General features: G+C 44.1%; 1 protein-coding gene across 1 annotated transcript; it reads left to right on the plus strand.

Moving 5' to 3' along the window:
• The first annotated feature begins 162 nt into the window (after positions 1 to 162).
• ankrd24 (ankyrin repeat domain 24) lies at positions 163 to 14,018 on the plus strand. Its single transcript, XM_087173689.1, has 23 exons — positions 163 to 520; positions 733 to 796; positions 2,789 to 2,919; positions 3,249 to 3,337; positions 3,448 to 3,512; positions 3,631 to 3,688; positions 3,830 to 3,900; positions 4,091 to 4,197; positions 4,857 to 5,029; positions 5,637 to 5,659; positions 5,874 to 5,966; positions 6,281 to 6,397; positions 6,504 to 6,623; positions 6,791 to 6,920; positions 7,072 to 7,250; positions 8,225 to 8,388; positions 9,161 to 9,957; positions 10,072 to 10,388; positions 10,957 to 11,190; positions 12,113 to 12,289; positions 12,373 to 12,537; positions 12,669 to 12,734; positions 13,575 to 14,018. The coding sequence occupies exons 2-23, from the start codon at positions 761 to 763 to the stop codon at positions 13,641 to 13,643; spliced, it is 3,381 nt and encodes a 1,126-aa protein (XP_087029815.1). The 5' UTR covers positions 163 to 520; positions 733 to 760; the 3' UTR covers positions 13,644 to 14,018.
• The last annotated feature ends 243 nt before the right edge of the window (positions 14,019 to 14,261 follow it).

Genomic DNA, 14,261 nt, shown 5'->3' on the forward strand with positions numbered 1-14,261 from the left:
TTTTCTTTAAAAGAATGAGCTTCCGGGTTCAGCTCCTCCAGTGTTGTCATTGGTTAAAATCGCCGTTTTACGTTTCAGTGATTGGCCAAAATATGCAAAACAAGGAACTTACCCTCAACAGCCCCCCTTGCCCCCCCGTGTCGAATTGTGAGCTAGAGGTGCTGTTGAAATGGAGAGCACCTACAAAACAATACGTCGTACACGACGGAATTTGCTATTACACAGTCTCTACAGCCTGTTCAAAACAAAAGAGCACCTGCAAATTTCAGTGCGCATCCTTGCGGAAACTGCCCCACGTTGTTGTTGGCTGTGCTGCACGAGACAGACACAAAACGCCATTCATCATTTCCAGTCATATGCTAATTCGGCGTTTTGCGCATTGCTGATTGGTTGATTTACGGCCGGGGGCGGGTGCATTCCTCTTGTCCGCCAGGCAGCAGTGACTTCAGTGTTTTTTACTGTGAGCAGTAGCTGATGGGACAGAGGGAGCACCCACCTGGACCAGGACTGTCCTCCACAGGTAGGCTGCATGTTTCTCTGGTTATGTGTCAACTGCATGACCTGCATTAGGGTTTATGTTAGCCCTTAGTTGACACATTTTCTAATGCATTCATAAATGTTTGGTACACCTAAATGTTGGAGTGTTTCTGAGACCACTTGATGACTGAACCCTGGGGAAAAATGAAAACCTTTCTGATTCACAAGTTTGTTTATTTACCTTGTTTATTTCAGTGTTCCTGACAGTGGCTATCAAGCCATTATGAAGAGTCTGAAAGCAAAGTTTAAAAAGAATGAGGTAAGAGTCATCTGTTGATGGGCATGTAGAGCTTTGCAGTTGGGTGTTTTTAAAAGTAGTACACTATTTTCTATGTCTACAAGCTATTTCCAGATATAAGCCATACAAGCTGTGTTTTAACCTAATATTACAGTGCCCGGGTGCTCTACATTAAACAGCCATTTATATAGGTCCCATGTTGCAGGAGGGCAGACAGGTTGCTCACTCCTCTGCATGTATGGGGGGGCACTGGGATTCAGTATCACTGAGCAGCAGCAGGAGAGCAGGGCAGTCTCCAGACTGCTGCTATAACCAGTGATCTCAGGTAGCCTTCAATTATTCACATGAACGTGCACACACACACACACACACACACACACACACACACACACACACACATTAAAAGAATTCCTACTTTCCTGCTGTTATCACTGTGTTACTCTGATAGGCTTTGTATTGTGGGGGTTAAACTTGTTCTCTGATGTTCTGTATTTTTTTTTCTTTCTTGCTCCACGTAGCCAGGTGCTTGTTGCAGGCTGACTTAGTGGTGTCAGCGACCTTGCACCCTTGCACCACTGGGTCACAGGTACAAGCAGATAAACTAGCAACTGCTGGCTGTAAAATGTGGTCTAAGTATTTGGATCCTGATGAAGCTGATGAACACCATTACAGCCTGTTACTGTCAGTAATTCTACCTCCCTGCTGCCTTGGATTTCACACTTAGTGATCACCACAACAATGGTGACAAAGTAGTAGTTTCACTTAATAGCCACTTTAGATAGATAGATAGATAGATAGATAGATAGATAGATAGATAGATAGATAGATAGATAGATAGGTCTGTGGCTTGCTGGTGTTTGTGTACCTCACATTGTCCCCTCAGCTCCGTAAATGACCATCCAAAGGAGCAGAGCAGAGTGCGGCTTAACCAGCTTGTTTCTCTTCTTTTTGCTGATTCCTCACATCACACAGGCCCAGCTCAGTAACTGCAGAGAAACAGATCTTTGACGCTGCCAGGGGGGAACCGTGCAGGACCTGACAAAAACTAATGGAGAGAAAGAAAGAGTGAGGCTGCTACAGAGAAGAAGGCAGCAGAGAAATTATGAGGTCAGAGAAAGGAGGACAGTGAAGAAAAGAAGGAGGTGGCAGAGAGTGTGTGTGTGTGTGTGTGTGTGTGTGTGTGTGTGTGTGTGTGTGTGTGTGTGTGTGTGTGTGTGTGAGGTGCGAAGGTAAGACTGGCTATGCCCCTGCTAGCAGCTGGAAACAGGACGAGAGGATGCTGTCTCGGATGCGGACAGAGAGGCGCTGCACAGGGAGATGTTGTGAGGACAGAGAATAACAGCGTTACTGTGTGTGTGTCAGAGTTTATGTGTGACGAGCTATTCTGTTTTATTGGTTGTGATTTTGAGTGTAGCAAACAGTCTCTGGCTTGTAGATCTCTGTTGTGTTGTTGCTGTGACCTTTGAAGGGTATCTGATAGAAACTTGGGGTTATCTGAGTTCTCGACATGATCTGTTGTACGTCTGGGCTTGTTTTGTAGCCAGGCGACAGCGTGTATTGTCATTCAGGACGCACAGTGGTGGCCTTGTACACTGTAGCTGTATTTAGTCGAGTGTGTGACGCCCTGCTGGAGCTATGGATCCTCAGCAGCCTGTTTTTAGCTTGATGAAGCGGTTCTGTCCTTGTCTCAGTCTGCTGCCGCTGCCAGTAGGTATCCTCTCTCTCTATACCCAGTGAGAATTTGAATATGAAAGAAAACTGAGGAGCTTTTACCCTCTGTTTATGATATTTTTGTCTTAAAAGTAGTTTTATGTGACTTCTAAAACTGGTCATAATCTGTTAATGATCTCATATTTTTACATAGACATCAACATTGGTTGTTGCACATTCTAATTATATTTCTTTAGGCTACCCATCCATTGTTTTGTATGTTATGAGATATGCAGTATGGTATCGGTTTTCTTTGTGGCAGTACAGGGCGATGACCTGTTCTCTGCCCCCCCCCCCCCCCAGAGTCAGGACTGGAGTAAGAGTGATGAGAGGCTCCTGCAGGCTGTTGAGCAGAATGAACCTGACAAAGTCTCCGCTCTCATCGTCAAAAAAGGTCTCTGTCCCACCAAGCTGGATGCTGAGGGCAAGTCAGCGTAAGTTAATCATCTAATTTTTACCCTTAAAAGTTACTTTGGGAATTAAACAATTACTTGTAATATTCAAATTCCTTAAAGTTGCATTAAGATTATGGAACATGATTTATTGTGTAAGTCATTTTTCAGAGGAAGAATATTTAGATCAATCCAGTTCTTTATCAATTCTTTTTTGACCTTTTTCTGCTAAATGGTTTGGTTTCATTCCCCGCTTTCTCTTGAACTAAAACTAATGATTAGAGAAATCGGCAGTGTTGGATCTGAAGAATGCTCAGATTTTAAATGGAAACCAATTTTCATTTCTCATCTCTAATCCTTCCTTCTGACAGCTTTCACCTCTGCGCATCACGAGGCCGGCTAGACTGTCTGGAGGTGATCATCTCTCATGGAGCAGATCTCAACATCCCTGATGGTGCCGGTACAGCATTTTATTTACTGAATAACAGTCTAATCTCATAACCCAAGGTTGTTGAATTGCACGTGTCATGGATTGTTTATAAATGTCTGTTTATAACTGACTGACTCCAGGCTTCAGCGCCCTTCACCTCGCGGCCAAGAATGGCCAGCCAGAGTGTTTAAAGAGACTCTTACAGGTAAAGTAAAGTGACACCACTGTCTGGTCAGCCAGTAAATATTGGAAAATACACTGAAAATGGATTAAGGACTTTGCAAATTAATCTTTATGATTTTGTTTTGTGTTTTAACTAACAGGAAAGGTTGACAGTAGATTGCACAGACAGCATTGGCAGGACACCACTTCATCACGCAGGTAACAGTTACACAACCACAATAATTTGCATGCTACACACATAGATCCCATTCAACCTAATTTAAGTATTGAAAACAAGCCAGCATTATATGTTATATGTAAACCTTTGATATCAACCATAGTTCTGACTATTTTCTGCAGCAGTCAGTGGCTGCTTGTCCTGCACGGAGACTCTGTGGGACTTTAAAGCCAACCTGGATAACCAAGACAGTGTAAGTTGATGATTACAGTTATAGTATATGAAATTTTTTTTTAATTGTTGTGTGAGATGGAAAAAGGATTATCAGGGTTTTACTTCTTATTTACTCTTGGCCTTATTCAGTACATTAGACAACATTATCAAATATCCATCTGCGCTGTTGCTCCATGATGTTTGGATGTTCATATGTGTGTCTCTGTCAGGATGGGGCCACACCTCTGATCTTAGCAGCCCAGATGAGCAGAGTGGAGATTTGTGTGTTCCTGTTGGGACGAGGTGCTAATGCAAACATACAGGACAACCAGGGAAGGTACTGGTACTTAGTTAGTTAGCTAGTTACCTAGTTAGTTAGCAGGGCAGCTTAACTCGGCTCCATCCATCTCACTCGCTGTAGCCTTGACAGATGGAATGACTGAGAGGGAGAGACAGTGGGGGGCCTGTTGGGGCAGACTTGAACATGATGCAGCTTCTTCAGCTAAGCTAGACCCTAAAAACCTCATCAGGATTATTCTCACAGCAGTAGGGTTGTAGGATAATGTAGGATACGGGAAGGATTCCCGTAAAAGGTCTCCAGTAGTTGGGAGTGCTTGGGAGAGATTTGGATGGATGGAGGTCAGGACCTCTAGCAGGGAGCATCTGCTTTTAATTTTGGCTTAGATCGCCCCTGGGAGAAGATGATTATAGGAATTTCCTCATGGTTAACATTAACAAGGTTGAAGATGCAATTTTTTCAGGCTGTATCATTACATCAAATCAAAATGTTTCACTGCTTTATACTTTATATCATATACTGTAATTTCCTAGTAATTCCTCCTGACTCAAAGTCATTTAGGTTTTATCATACTACATGTTTGTAATGATCTGATCATGCTAATGATCTGCCCCATACTACAATTATATAGATCCAAAATAAATATACTGTGTGATTTCTACAGTACTAATTTTGATGAGAATGTTTGTGAATCACAGATCTGCATTAATGCTGGCCTGTGAGAGTGACAGTGTTGAAACCGTAGAGGCTCTGCTGAAAGGTGGGGCCAACACACAACTGGTTGACGCCCTTGGACACAAAGCCGCCGACTACAGTGTAACCACAAGCAACCAACGTGTCATACAGATGTTGCAGAATGGAGTTCCTCCAGGTACAGTATAAGGCCTGGGGGCCTTTTTGATTTGTAGCGATAGAAGGGATAGAATTATTATAAATCAGGCCTAGCTAGTTTGGGTAAATCAATTGAATAAATGAAACAGCTCATGACAACACAACATGTGGTAGCAGCATCTTGCAGACTATCAGTATGGCTTCTGTTTGTGACTGTGCTTCTCTGGATCCTGGTTCTTAAGCTGTAAGACTGTATTAAAGTGGATCAGGAGGACAGCTGGGTGTGATTGCAAAGTGGGGTTTGAATAAAAAGGAGACGAAAGGCTTGTTCCACTTTTATCTCCCAACAAAGACATAGCTGTTATATGAAAAACAGATGTGTGACTGGTTGGAAAAGGAGATGAAGGAGAGAATTTGGTGTGCATATGATGCCTTACCGCATTAGCTTTTATTCTTTAATTGGAGATTTTGGTGGATTTACTACTAGATACATGAAAGCCACGGCTATAGCCTACATGTTAAAAAGTGAGTGGAAGTGAGAGCATGCATGTGCACATATTCTCATGTGCCTCTGGCTGTTCGATGAAGCTCACTGCTATAGAGGTTAAAGTGTTTTGCTGTGTGTGTCTTTCCTTCTGCATACGTAGCTTCTGAGGGCGCAGGCGAGGAGGTAATGTTGCATAGCTGTGTGTTGCATCACTCCCTCCATCAATGAGATCACGGCCCAATTTGGCCGATCATATTGTGCATGTTTTCCAATATGAGGTCATTGTTTTTGTGTGCTTCTTTCTTTTTGTTGGCTTTCATTCCCCCTGTTGTTGCTCCATTTTGCCATTTTAAGTTGAGCTTTACCTCTACTGATCCCCCTCCCAACCCCCACACAGCCCCCCCAAGTTCCCTCAGGCGCGTCATCAGTGCAAGGGGGGACTACCCCCCGCAAACGGAAAGCTCCTCCACCACCTCGCTCTCCTCTTCAGGTACTGTAAGAACCATCTCAGTGGATGGAAAACACATTTTAACCACAACCCAGTCTTACAGTATTGCCAGCGGATTTTAACCTATATCAGTGGTAGCAATGTCTGTAATCACTGAAATGTCAGCATCACATGTTGCATATGTGAAATGTTTAACCTGTGAGATTTTTCATCTTCATTTTGTGACTCCCAGTTTTGGACCAGTTGACCTCTGTTTTACTATAATTAATTGGTAATATATCTTAAAAGATTAAGTGAACTTTACCATCTCTGTAATGACTAATAAAGAGTTATTTGATTGTTTTTCCATCACAAAGATGCAGGGTTTGCCACCATCTCCACAGCCCCACACTCCTGCTCCCCATGCACAGTCCACTGAGCCTCAGTCCCAATCTCCTTCTCCCCAGCCTCCAGAAGCACAGCAATCAGCCCAGGTTGGCACCTGATAATTGGCTTGTCATAGTTGATGTTCATCCTTCGTATTACATGAAACGCAAACTTTGTTAGGTTGTCACAGTGTTTTGTGGCTGTCTGTGTTAGGCGGAGGACGAGGAGGTGTTTGAAGAGATCAGACGGCTCCGTCTGGAGAGAGGCCGTCTGCTCCAGAAGATCAAAGCCTTGGAGCAGCAGCATCAGAGTGCCATCTCTGCTTTGGAGGAGGTACTGCAGGCAAAAATGTTTCAGGATTTCATTTAAACCTGTATCTATTCATTAGAGCTGTGTCTGCATCTGCATCAGAAATTATTTATGAAGACCGAGTGTTACTTTTTCTAACCTTTATTTTTTATACATGTGTGTTTGTGTTTGTGTTTGTGTTTGCACTGTAGCTGTCCGAACTAAAGCAGCGTCTAGAGGAGGCAGAGGTGGAGAGGGACAAGCTGCTTGAGGAGCTGAAGGGAGGCCATGGAATAGGGGTCAGTGACTCTGAAGACATGGATGAAATGTTGGACTTCCCAGGTATGTGATCTTTGTGTGGAGGTACTTCCCTGGCCTTGGCACAGAGCATGAATGTACTTCCATGCATAACACATGGGCATTCCTGCATCTCTCATGTCAGGTAGTACACTGATTGATTTATGTTGCGGTTTCTCTTGAACTTTCCCTCTAGAGAAGCTGCTCTCGAAGCGCTCCAGAGCCTCCCCTGCTCAGGATGAGGCCACTTCTCAAGCAGACTCTGACTCAGCCAGCCCCTCTCCTGCCCCTGCAGACCCAGGAGCTGTTGCTGAGCTGCGTAAACAAATAGAGGAACTTAAGTCACAGAACTCTGAACTTGTTCTCAAAGTACAGGTAAGGTCAGGGAGTGCATAAAAACACACCTGAACGCACACACACTCACACCTACTGACACATATGCAGAGAAAAAATTCTCATTTGACTGACATGTCCCACCATAAATACACTAAACATGAACATAATCTCCCTTTTCACTCTCTCACATGCAAACACATACACAGGCCTCTTTAAAGAGGATAAATTGATAGGGAGATGATGGCTCCCCAACTGAAGATGAAGATGCCGTGTTAAGGCAGCTTGAGTGTCCCTGGCTGGAGCATTAGTCATGACCACTTAAAAGTTATGACGCTGCGCTCTGGTACACTAATGCACTGAGGCAGTTGTGCTCATACAAGTATAAATAGAACAACACAACATCAGATGCAGACATGGGGGCATTTTGTAGTCATTCTTCACTAACTGGGTCATGCTGGTTTAAGCGCTGAAGTCTGTTTGAAGTATTCTGTTCCGGTGTGGTTGTTCATTCACCGCTGTCTGAGCGGCAGGGATCTAGGCCAAGAACTTGAGTTCTGCTCTGCTGAGTGACAAAGAACCAGATAAGAAAGTGGGGAAATGTAAGGTCGGATGGGAGAGAAAAGAGAAATTGTATCTGTGGAAAAAGGTTAGAATTAAGCTGGAACCAAACCTCCTGCTGTCATTTTCTGTATATGGTGGATATAGTGACTTAAGTTAATTAAAGGGAGTCACTGGGAGTATCGTTTCGCCTGCGAAAACAATTGTACAATTTCTTCTGTGGACTTTAGTTTATAAATAAATTATACATTTAAAATGGAAGCTCTTTGTCACAAACTGGGGGTGGGGAAAAGCAGGAAGGATGCAATGAAATGATACTATCAAGTTTCATCATGGGAAATGTAGTATCAACTGTTTTTAGATCTATCAGCATCGACTGATAAACTGTACAAGGCATCCTAATGAAAGGTGAAAACCTCCATAAGCTACTTTAATTTCCTCTGTGTTGTATACAGATGCTGGAGATGTTTGAGAAGGATGACACAGACATGCAGACCGCCAGCACCTACTCCGTCCCCTTAGCTCAGTATGAGACCTTGAGGAAGGAGTTTGAAGCCCTTCAGGAGCGATTGTCTCTGGCCCAGGCTTCAGAGGAGGCCTCCAGCGTGGCAGAGCAGTGGTAAGACAGATTCAGTTATTCATTCATTCAAACTGATTTACCACTCGTAAGCTGAAACAGCCAACATGGTTCACATTCATTATGAGATGTGCACACCTTTGCTAATATCAGCTCCAAAGCTCAAAATCAGGGCCATTTTTAAAAGTGCTGAGCATTTGTGTTTTTTCCTGCAGCATGCTGGAGGCTGAGCAAGCTTAGATGCTAAATGGATACTCATGACAGCATGGATTTGTTGGTTCCTTTACCTGTTTTTCATGATATTTATTGTTTCTCCAACATCTTTGTTGTTTATCTCCTATTCTGAGGAATTAATTATATTTGTATTAAAATAAACTGTATGTATGACAGGTTGCAGTTGTATGCTTCACTAATACGGTGTTAATGTGATGTAATGGTGAAATGATTAGTTGATTAATTGAATACATAGGAAATTTACTATCAGAATTTATTGAGCAAAATGCAAAAAATATTTTTCTTTTCCAGTGGGAATATTTCTTTGTCTTTTTAAGTTTGTAAAATGATTATCTTTGTTTTTATTGGACAAATCAGGCAATTTGAAGACATCACATTTTTTATACTGTTTTCTGATTGGTAAAGACTAAATCATTAATTGATTAATCAAAAAAATAATTGTCAGATTATTACACAAATGGAAATAATTTAACTGTAGAATTAGTTTGATGCTAAATATGTATTTTCATTGATGTGATTGATTTGTTCAGTTACTTTTTGCAATGCTTGAGTGATTGATAATGCTTGTCTTTTTTTGCAGTGGTGATGACAGGTCTCAGGAAGGAGGTGCAGATGCAGAGAGCACAGAGGCTTTGAAGGAGAAGCTGCGTGGGTTGGAAGAGCAGTTGGCATCTTCCCAGTCTGAGCTGGAGGAGCTGAAGGAGCAGATGCGGCTTGGGGTGCTTTCTGTGGAGTGTGGTGAGGGGGATACTGTCGCGGCAGGTGCTGGGACTGAAGGCGGGCCGCGAGCTGCAGAGGAGGATCCGAGCCAGGAGGCACAGCAGCTGAGAGCAAGGGTGACAGAGCTACAGGCGGAGCTTGTGAAGAGACAGGGCGGGGAAGGGGGTCAGAGCGGCCAGGACAGTGACACAGTCAAACAGCTGACAGAGAAAGTGGAGGACCTCCAGGCTGCTCTGGCCCAGAAAGAGTCTATGAATGAAGAGGGGGAGAAAGACAGCGAAAGAGAAGAATCGGAAACAGTGAAGTGCCTCCATGACAAAGTGGCTGAGTTGGAGGCGGCCCTGGCACAGAGCAGGATATCAGGGAAAGAGGGAGGAGCAACGAGAGATGGAGATCAGGTCCGTCGTCTCCAGGAGCGTTTGGGAGAGCTCGAGGGGCAGCTGAGGAAGAGTGTGCCCCGTTCTGATTTGGAGGAGGTGCAGGTGACTCTAGGGCTCCAGTGTGAGCAGCTTGCCAGGGAGAGGGCGGACGTGGCTAGAAGGCTCAACGATGCCCTCCTGGACCTGGAAAGACTCAGGCCTCCTCTGCGTGCTGATGATGAGGAGGAGGAAGAAGAGGAGGAGCACTCAGAGAGCTCAGAGCCCTCAGTCATATCAGGTGTGTAGTGTCTTTTTTTTTTTTTTTTCAAAATATAAAATATTCTGTGTATTTAGTTGTTAGTCTTGGACTCTTCTGTCCCTTTTGTGAATGAGCATGCCTCTCTCCAATCAGAGCGCACCAGACGCACCTTGGCAGCAGTGAGAGAAGAGCTGGAAGTGGCAAGACAGGAAGCAGCCCAGGCTCTGGATTGTCTGTGTGCAGAGCGAGAGGGCCGGGCACAGGACGCCCTGCAGCTGAAAGATGCGGTAACGCTCTCAAAACACAAGGAGGCGCTGTCTGCAGTATCAGAACAGCTAGCTCAGATACTGCAGGAGCTCCAGGAGGAGAAGACCCTTCGTAGCCACGCTGAGGAGCAGGCTGCCGCACTAGAGGCCAAACTGAAGCCCATGCAGGACGCCATACCCAGAGAGGAGCATGAGAAAATCAAGGTCAGCAGGGACATTCACAAATATAGAGGATTGGAGGGACAGACTCAGAGGAGAGGGGCTAGCTCATTAGCTCATTAGCTGCAACACAGTGTCTTAAGAAGATACAGTGTTGCCACTACTACATTTCAGGCCATTTCTCATTGGGCTACATGCTTTTGGTTCAGGTAAGAAGAGTCACTGAGTATGGTCTGTCAGATTTCTAGAGCCCCATACCCCTGGGTGTTGCCCCTGAGTTGATGTGTGATTATCATGAAGTAAGTTATCTACCATTTTGAAATGGCTCAGTAGAATTAAACAAAATCTGAAGATTCACTAGGGAAATGCTTGTCTGCTCTAAATAAATAAGGGAGTTTACCTCAAATGGGGTAAAAAGCATAAGTAAATGGGCTGTACATACTGTGGTACATTACAGTAGATATAGTAATGTGAAAAGGCATGCAGACAGACAAATGTTATTGCATTTCCATCTCACTTAGGAGTTCATTTTGCGAACAAATTTGCCATAAACTTTCCAATCATCACTGAACAGAAAGTTATGATTCGTCAGTCTTTGCTTCTTGCCTCATAGGCAGAGCTCCAGTGCTCCCTGCAGGTCAGTGCGAGCAGTGCAGCAGCAGCGCAGGACGCTCTCACTGAGAAGGAGATGGAGCTTAGAGAGCTCAAGTCCCAGAAGGCCGCAGAACAGGGTCTGATCTCTAAGGAGGACCACGAGGCCTTGCGGCTCTCTTTGCAGGCTGAGATCAACGCCATCACCGCTCGCTTCAATGACCTCACCCGCAAACATGAGAAGACCTGCACCGAGGTGTGTGTGCGTGTGTGTGCGTACGGGCACGCGTGTATGCATGTGTGTTATTGTTTCTGGCTTCTCCAATCCCTTCTAATGCTACCTAAAGCCACATTAGACGTTGTTGTGTCTGCCACAAAGTGAGCCATGTTCCATGAAGGCCTCTTTCCTGTCTCTACATTATTCATATGTGTGCTACTTTCTCTATTCACTACCTTGCTCTGTTTCATTTATCCCTCTGTATATGTGCTTACTGATGCGCTGAAGTAGGGTTACATGTGCACTATAGGCTCCTGATGTCCAAATGTCATTTCTCTCTTCACCTGTGCATTCAGATATAAATACTCTCACTTTGTAAACTGAGTAATTGCCTCTCCAATTCACACAGAGAATGATATCTTCTGATGGCGTTTTATGAATTTCATAAATTGAGTCCGGCTCAAAGTAGAGGGCATATTATTACATGATATATGGTCTCTTCAGCACCCAACCATTAAGTGCTGGTGGGTGCTTAGACACACCCTTGTATGTAAGTTCCCTAAAACAGAAACATATTTGAATATGATACCCAAGGCAGATGTGTGTAGATTTACTGTGGCTTGGTCTACTGCAGTGCAACCACAGCGTGAGTGTATGAAGATCAAAGAGAGAACCGTTACCAAGGGAAATTCCCGTGAGCAAAAAACCAGACAAAAATGGTTGTGGGAATAGGCGTTTTGAGGGAGAGATGTTTTAGATTTTACAGAGAAAACATTTCAAAACAAGTCATACAAGAAAAGTATAGCATGAGATGCATGGCAAAGCCAATTAAAACAGCAATTTAAATATCTCATTTAGATAAAGTTCTACACTATATAAGCAGAAAAGATCTGAACTGGTAATATGACCAAACAGATGGTATTATTTACACAGGGTGTTATTGGTGGTTTCACTGGTCTAGGTGTTCCAGGTGCAGAGGGAGGCTCTCTTTAACAAGAGTGAGCGGCAGGTCGCTGAGTCCCAGCTGGTCACAGTGCAGCAGCAGCTTTCTGAACTGCAGGCGCAATCCAGCCACATCCAGGAGCTTCACAAGGACATCCAGGAATCCCAGGGCCTGGTCAAGGAGAAGGACCGTAAGGTGAGAGATTGTAGGGCTAGTTCAAACAACTGCTGTTGAAGCACCTATGAGCTGACCAAACTGACGTGTCTGTCTTTGCACAGATAACAGAGCTGTCCAAGGAGGTGTTCCGGCTAAAGGAGGCCTTGGGAGCTCTCTCACCACCTCTCGGCATCACGTCCTCCTCCTCTTCATCCACCCATCATGGTAACCCAGGGCAGCAAATGGCACTGCAGAACAGGATTTCTATACTCACCCAGCAGCTCCAGGTGAGGAGAGGCTTGACACAAGGGATATGTAAAGTGAGATATCACCATCTATAAAGCGTCATCATCTGTAAAAAGAAAAGAAAAAAAAAAGACTAAACAAATGTTCATTTGACAGTAACATTGTTTTGCAGGACTGGGAGAGGAAGCACAAACAGGTGGTGGCTGTATATCGCTCCCATTTACTGGCAGCTGTACAGGTCAGTTGAATGCACACATACACACCAGAGCACAAATTCAGACTTAAACCTTTGTTATGAGACCTTTATTGAGGATTTCAGTGTGTGTGTAAGTGTGAATATGAGTGCACATGACACCACTGCGGGATGTGTAAGATTGGATCAATTAAATTTTTCTATGTGCGACTGGCTGGACAGCCACTTGACTGTGAATGGCATTGACTGCTGAATTTGTCCCCCTTTGTGGTGTAGACAATAAAGAGTGGGCAGGCTCAGTCCACCGTCTCTGCTTACCAGACGGTGGATGAAATTTCAGAGGAGATGTGGGGGGAAAGGGGGCTCAGCTCACTCTCTTGTTCTATCAGCTCCATCATACACTAAGTATAATGTTGTAATGTTGGTTCTAATGAGGGATTATTGATGTCGTTGACCTTTAAGAGATATATTGGCTACTTAGTTTCTTCCTCTTCGTGTTTTTGGCCGATAGAGGCTTTTCAATGCAGACCAGTGCATGTTTTGTGCTTGAACTTTTCAAGCCTCTCTTTAATATGAGTGTGGGATAGGCTGCACAGTTTGGTTGATCTCTACTCCTGGTAAGTCTGGCATTGAAAAATGTGCTGCAAAAGGTTGGAAGTTTAGTTTTTGTAGGTCACTGTGTGTCACTGGCCCATCTTATTGACTCTACTTATATAGGAGGGGTGGAGTTTAGCTTGATATCCAGAATCATTGTCAGTTTCTAAAAACCTGGGAGCTACTGGTGGGTCCTATAGAGCCTGTTACGGGGGCTCTTTCTGAACTTATGCAACAAAGATTAAAATGCCGTAACTTTACATTCTTACATCATTTTCTGTTGCCAAACAGGGCCGAATGGATGAAGAGGTGCAGGGTCTGCTACTCCAAATCCTGAGGATGACACAGCAGGGACACTGAACCTTAAAACATCTGCAAGTATCTCTACACCTCCAGTCCCTCTACAGGTCAGAATAAAGCATCTCCAGCACAGCAACCTGTGGGACCAGTATCATAAAGATCCCATCCAGAAAGCCAAATACAACTGATCTGTGATCAGACATAGCTGCATGCGTACAATACAGTAACCTAAACAACAGCCTTAAGGATTGACTGATGACCAAGCAGTGAAAAAACAGAACTATGGAGTGCCTTCATTACATGTCAGGGGTTTGTGGTGGCAGAAAGTGAATGTGGATGCAGAGTGGTTATTTAGAAGATAGAATCAGGTGCACTGATTGTGTGACAAGCTGAATGATTTTATATAATATTGTTATAATAAAAAAGAAAAACAAATTGTTCACCTGTTGATCCCGTTCTTTGCAACTCACTTCATGCACAAATACTGTTGATTGAGCACACAATAGCTTTTGAAAGCCGCAGCTTCCACACTGTGCCTCACATCTATTTATGGCTGATGGAAATCTGAAGTCTTAATTTGGCTGTGACGTGTGTATGGGAGGTCGGACAGCTGGGTTCACTGTGCAGCTGCTGCTGCATTAGCTAGTGAATATGAAGACTCACAAATGACAAGATACC

Source organism: Seriola lalandi, unplaced genomic scaffold (genome assembly GCF_002814215.2).
Source record: "Seriola lalandi dorsalis isolate HSWRI2012SDOR001 ecotype SW California unplaced genomic scaffold, Sedor1 jcf7180002054267, whole genome shotgun sequence".
NCBI lineage: Eukaryota > Metazoa > Chordata > Actinopteri > Carangiformes > Carangidae > Seriola > Seriola lalandi.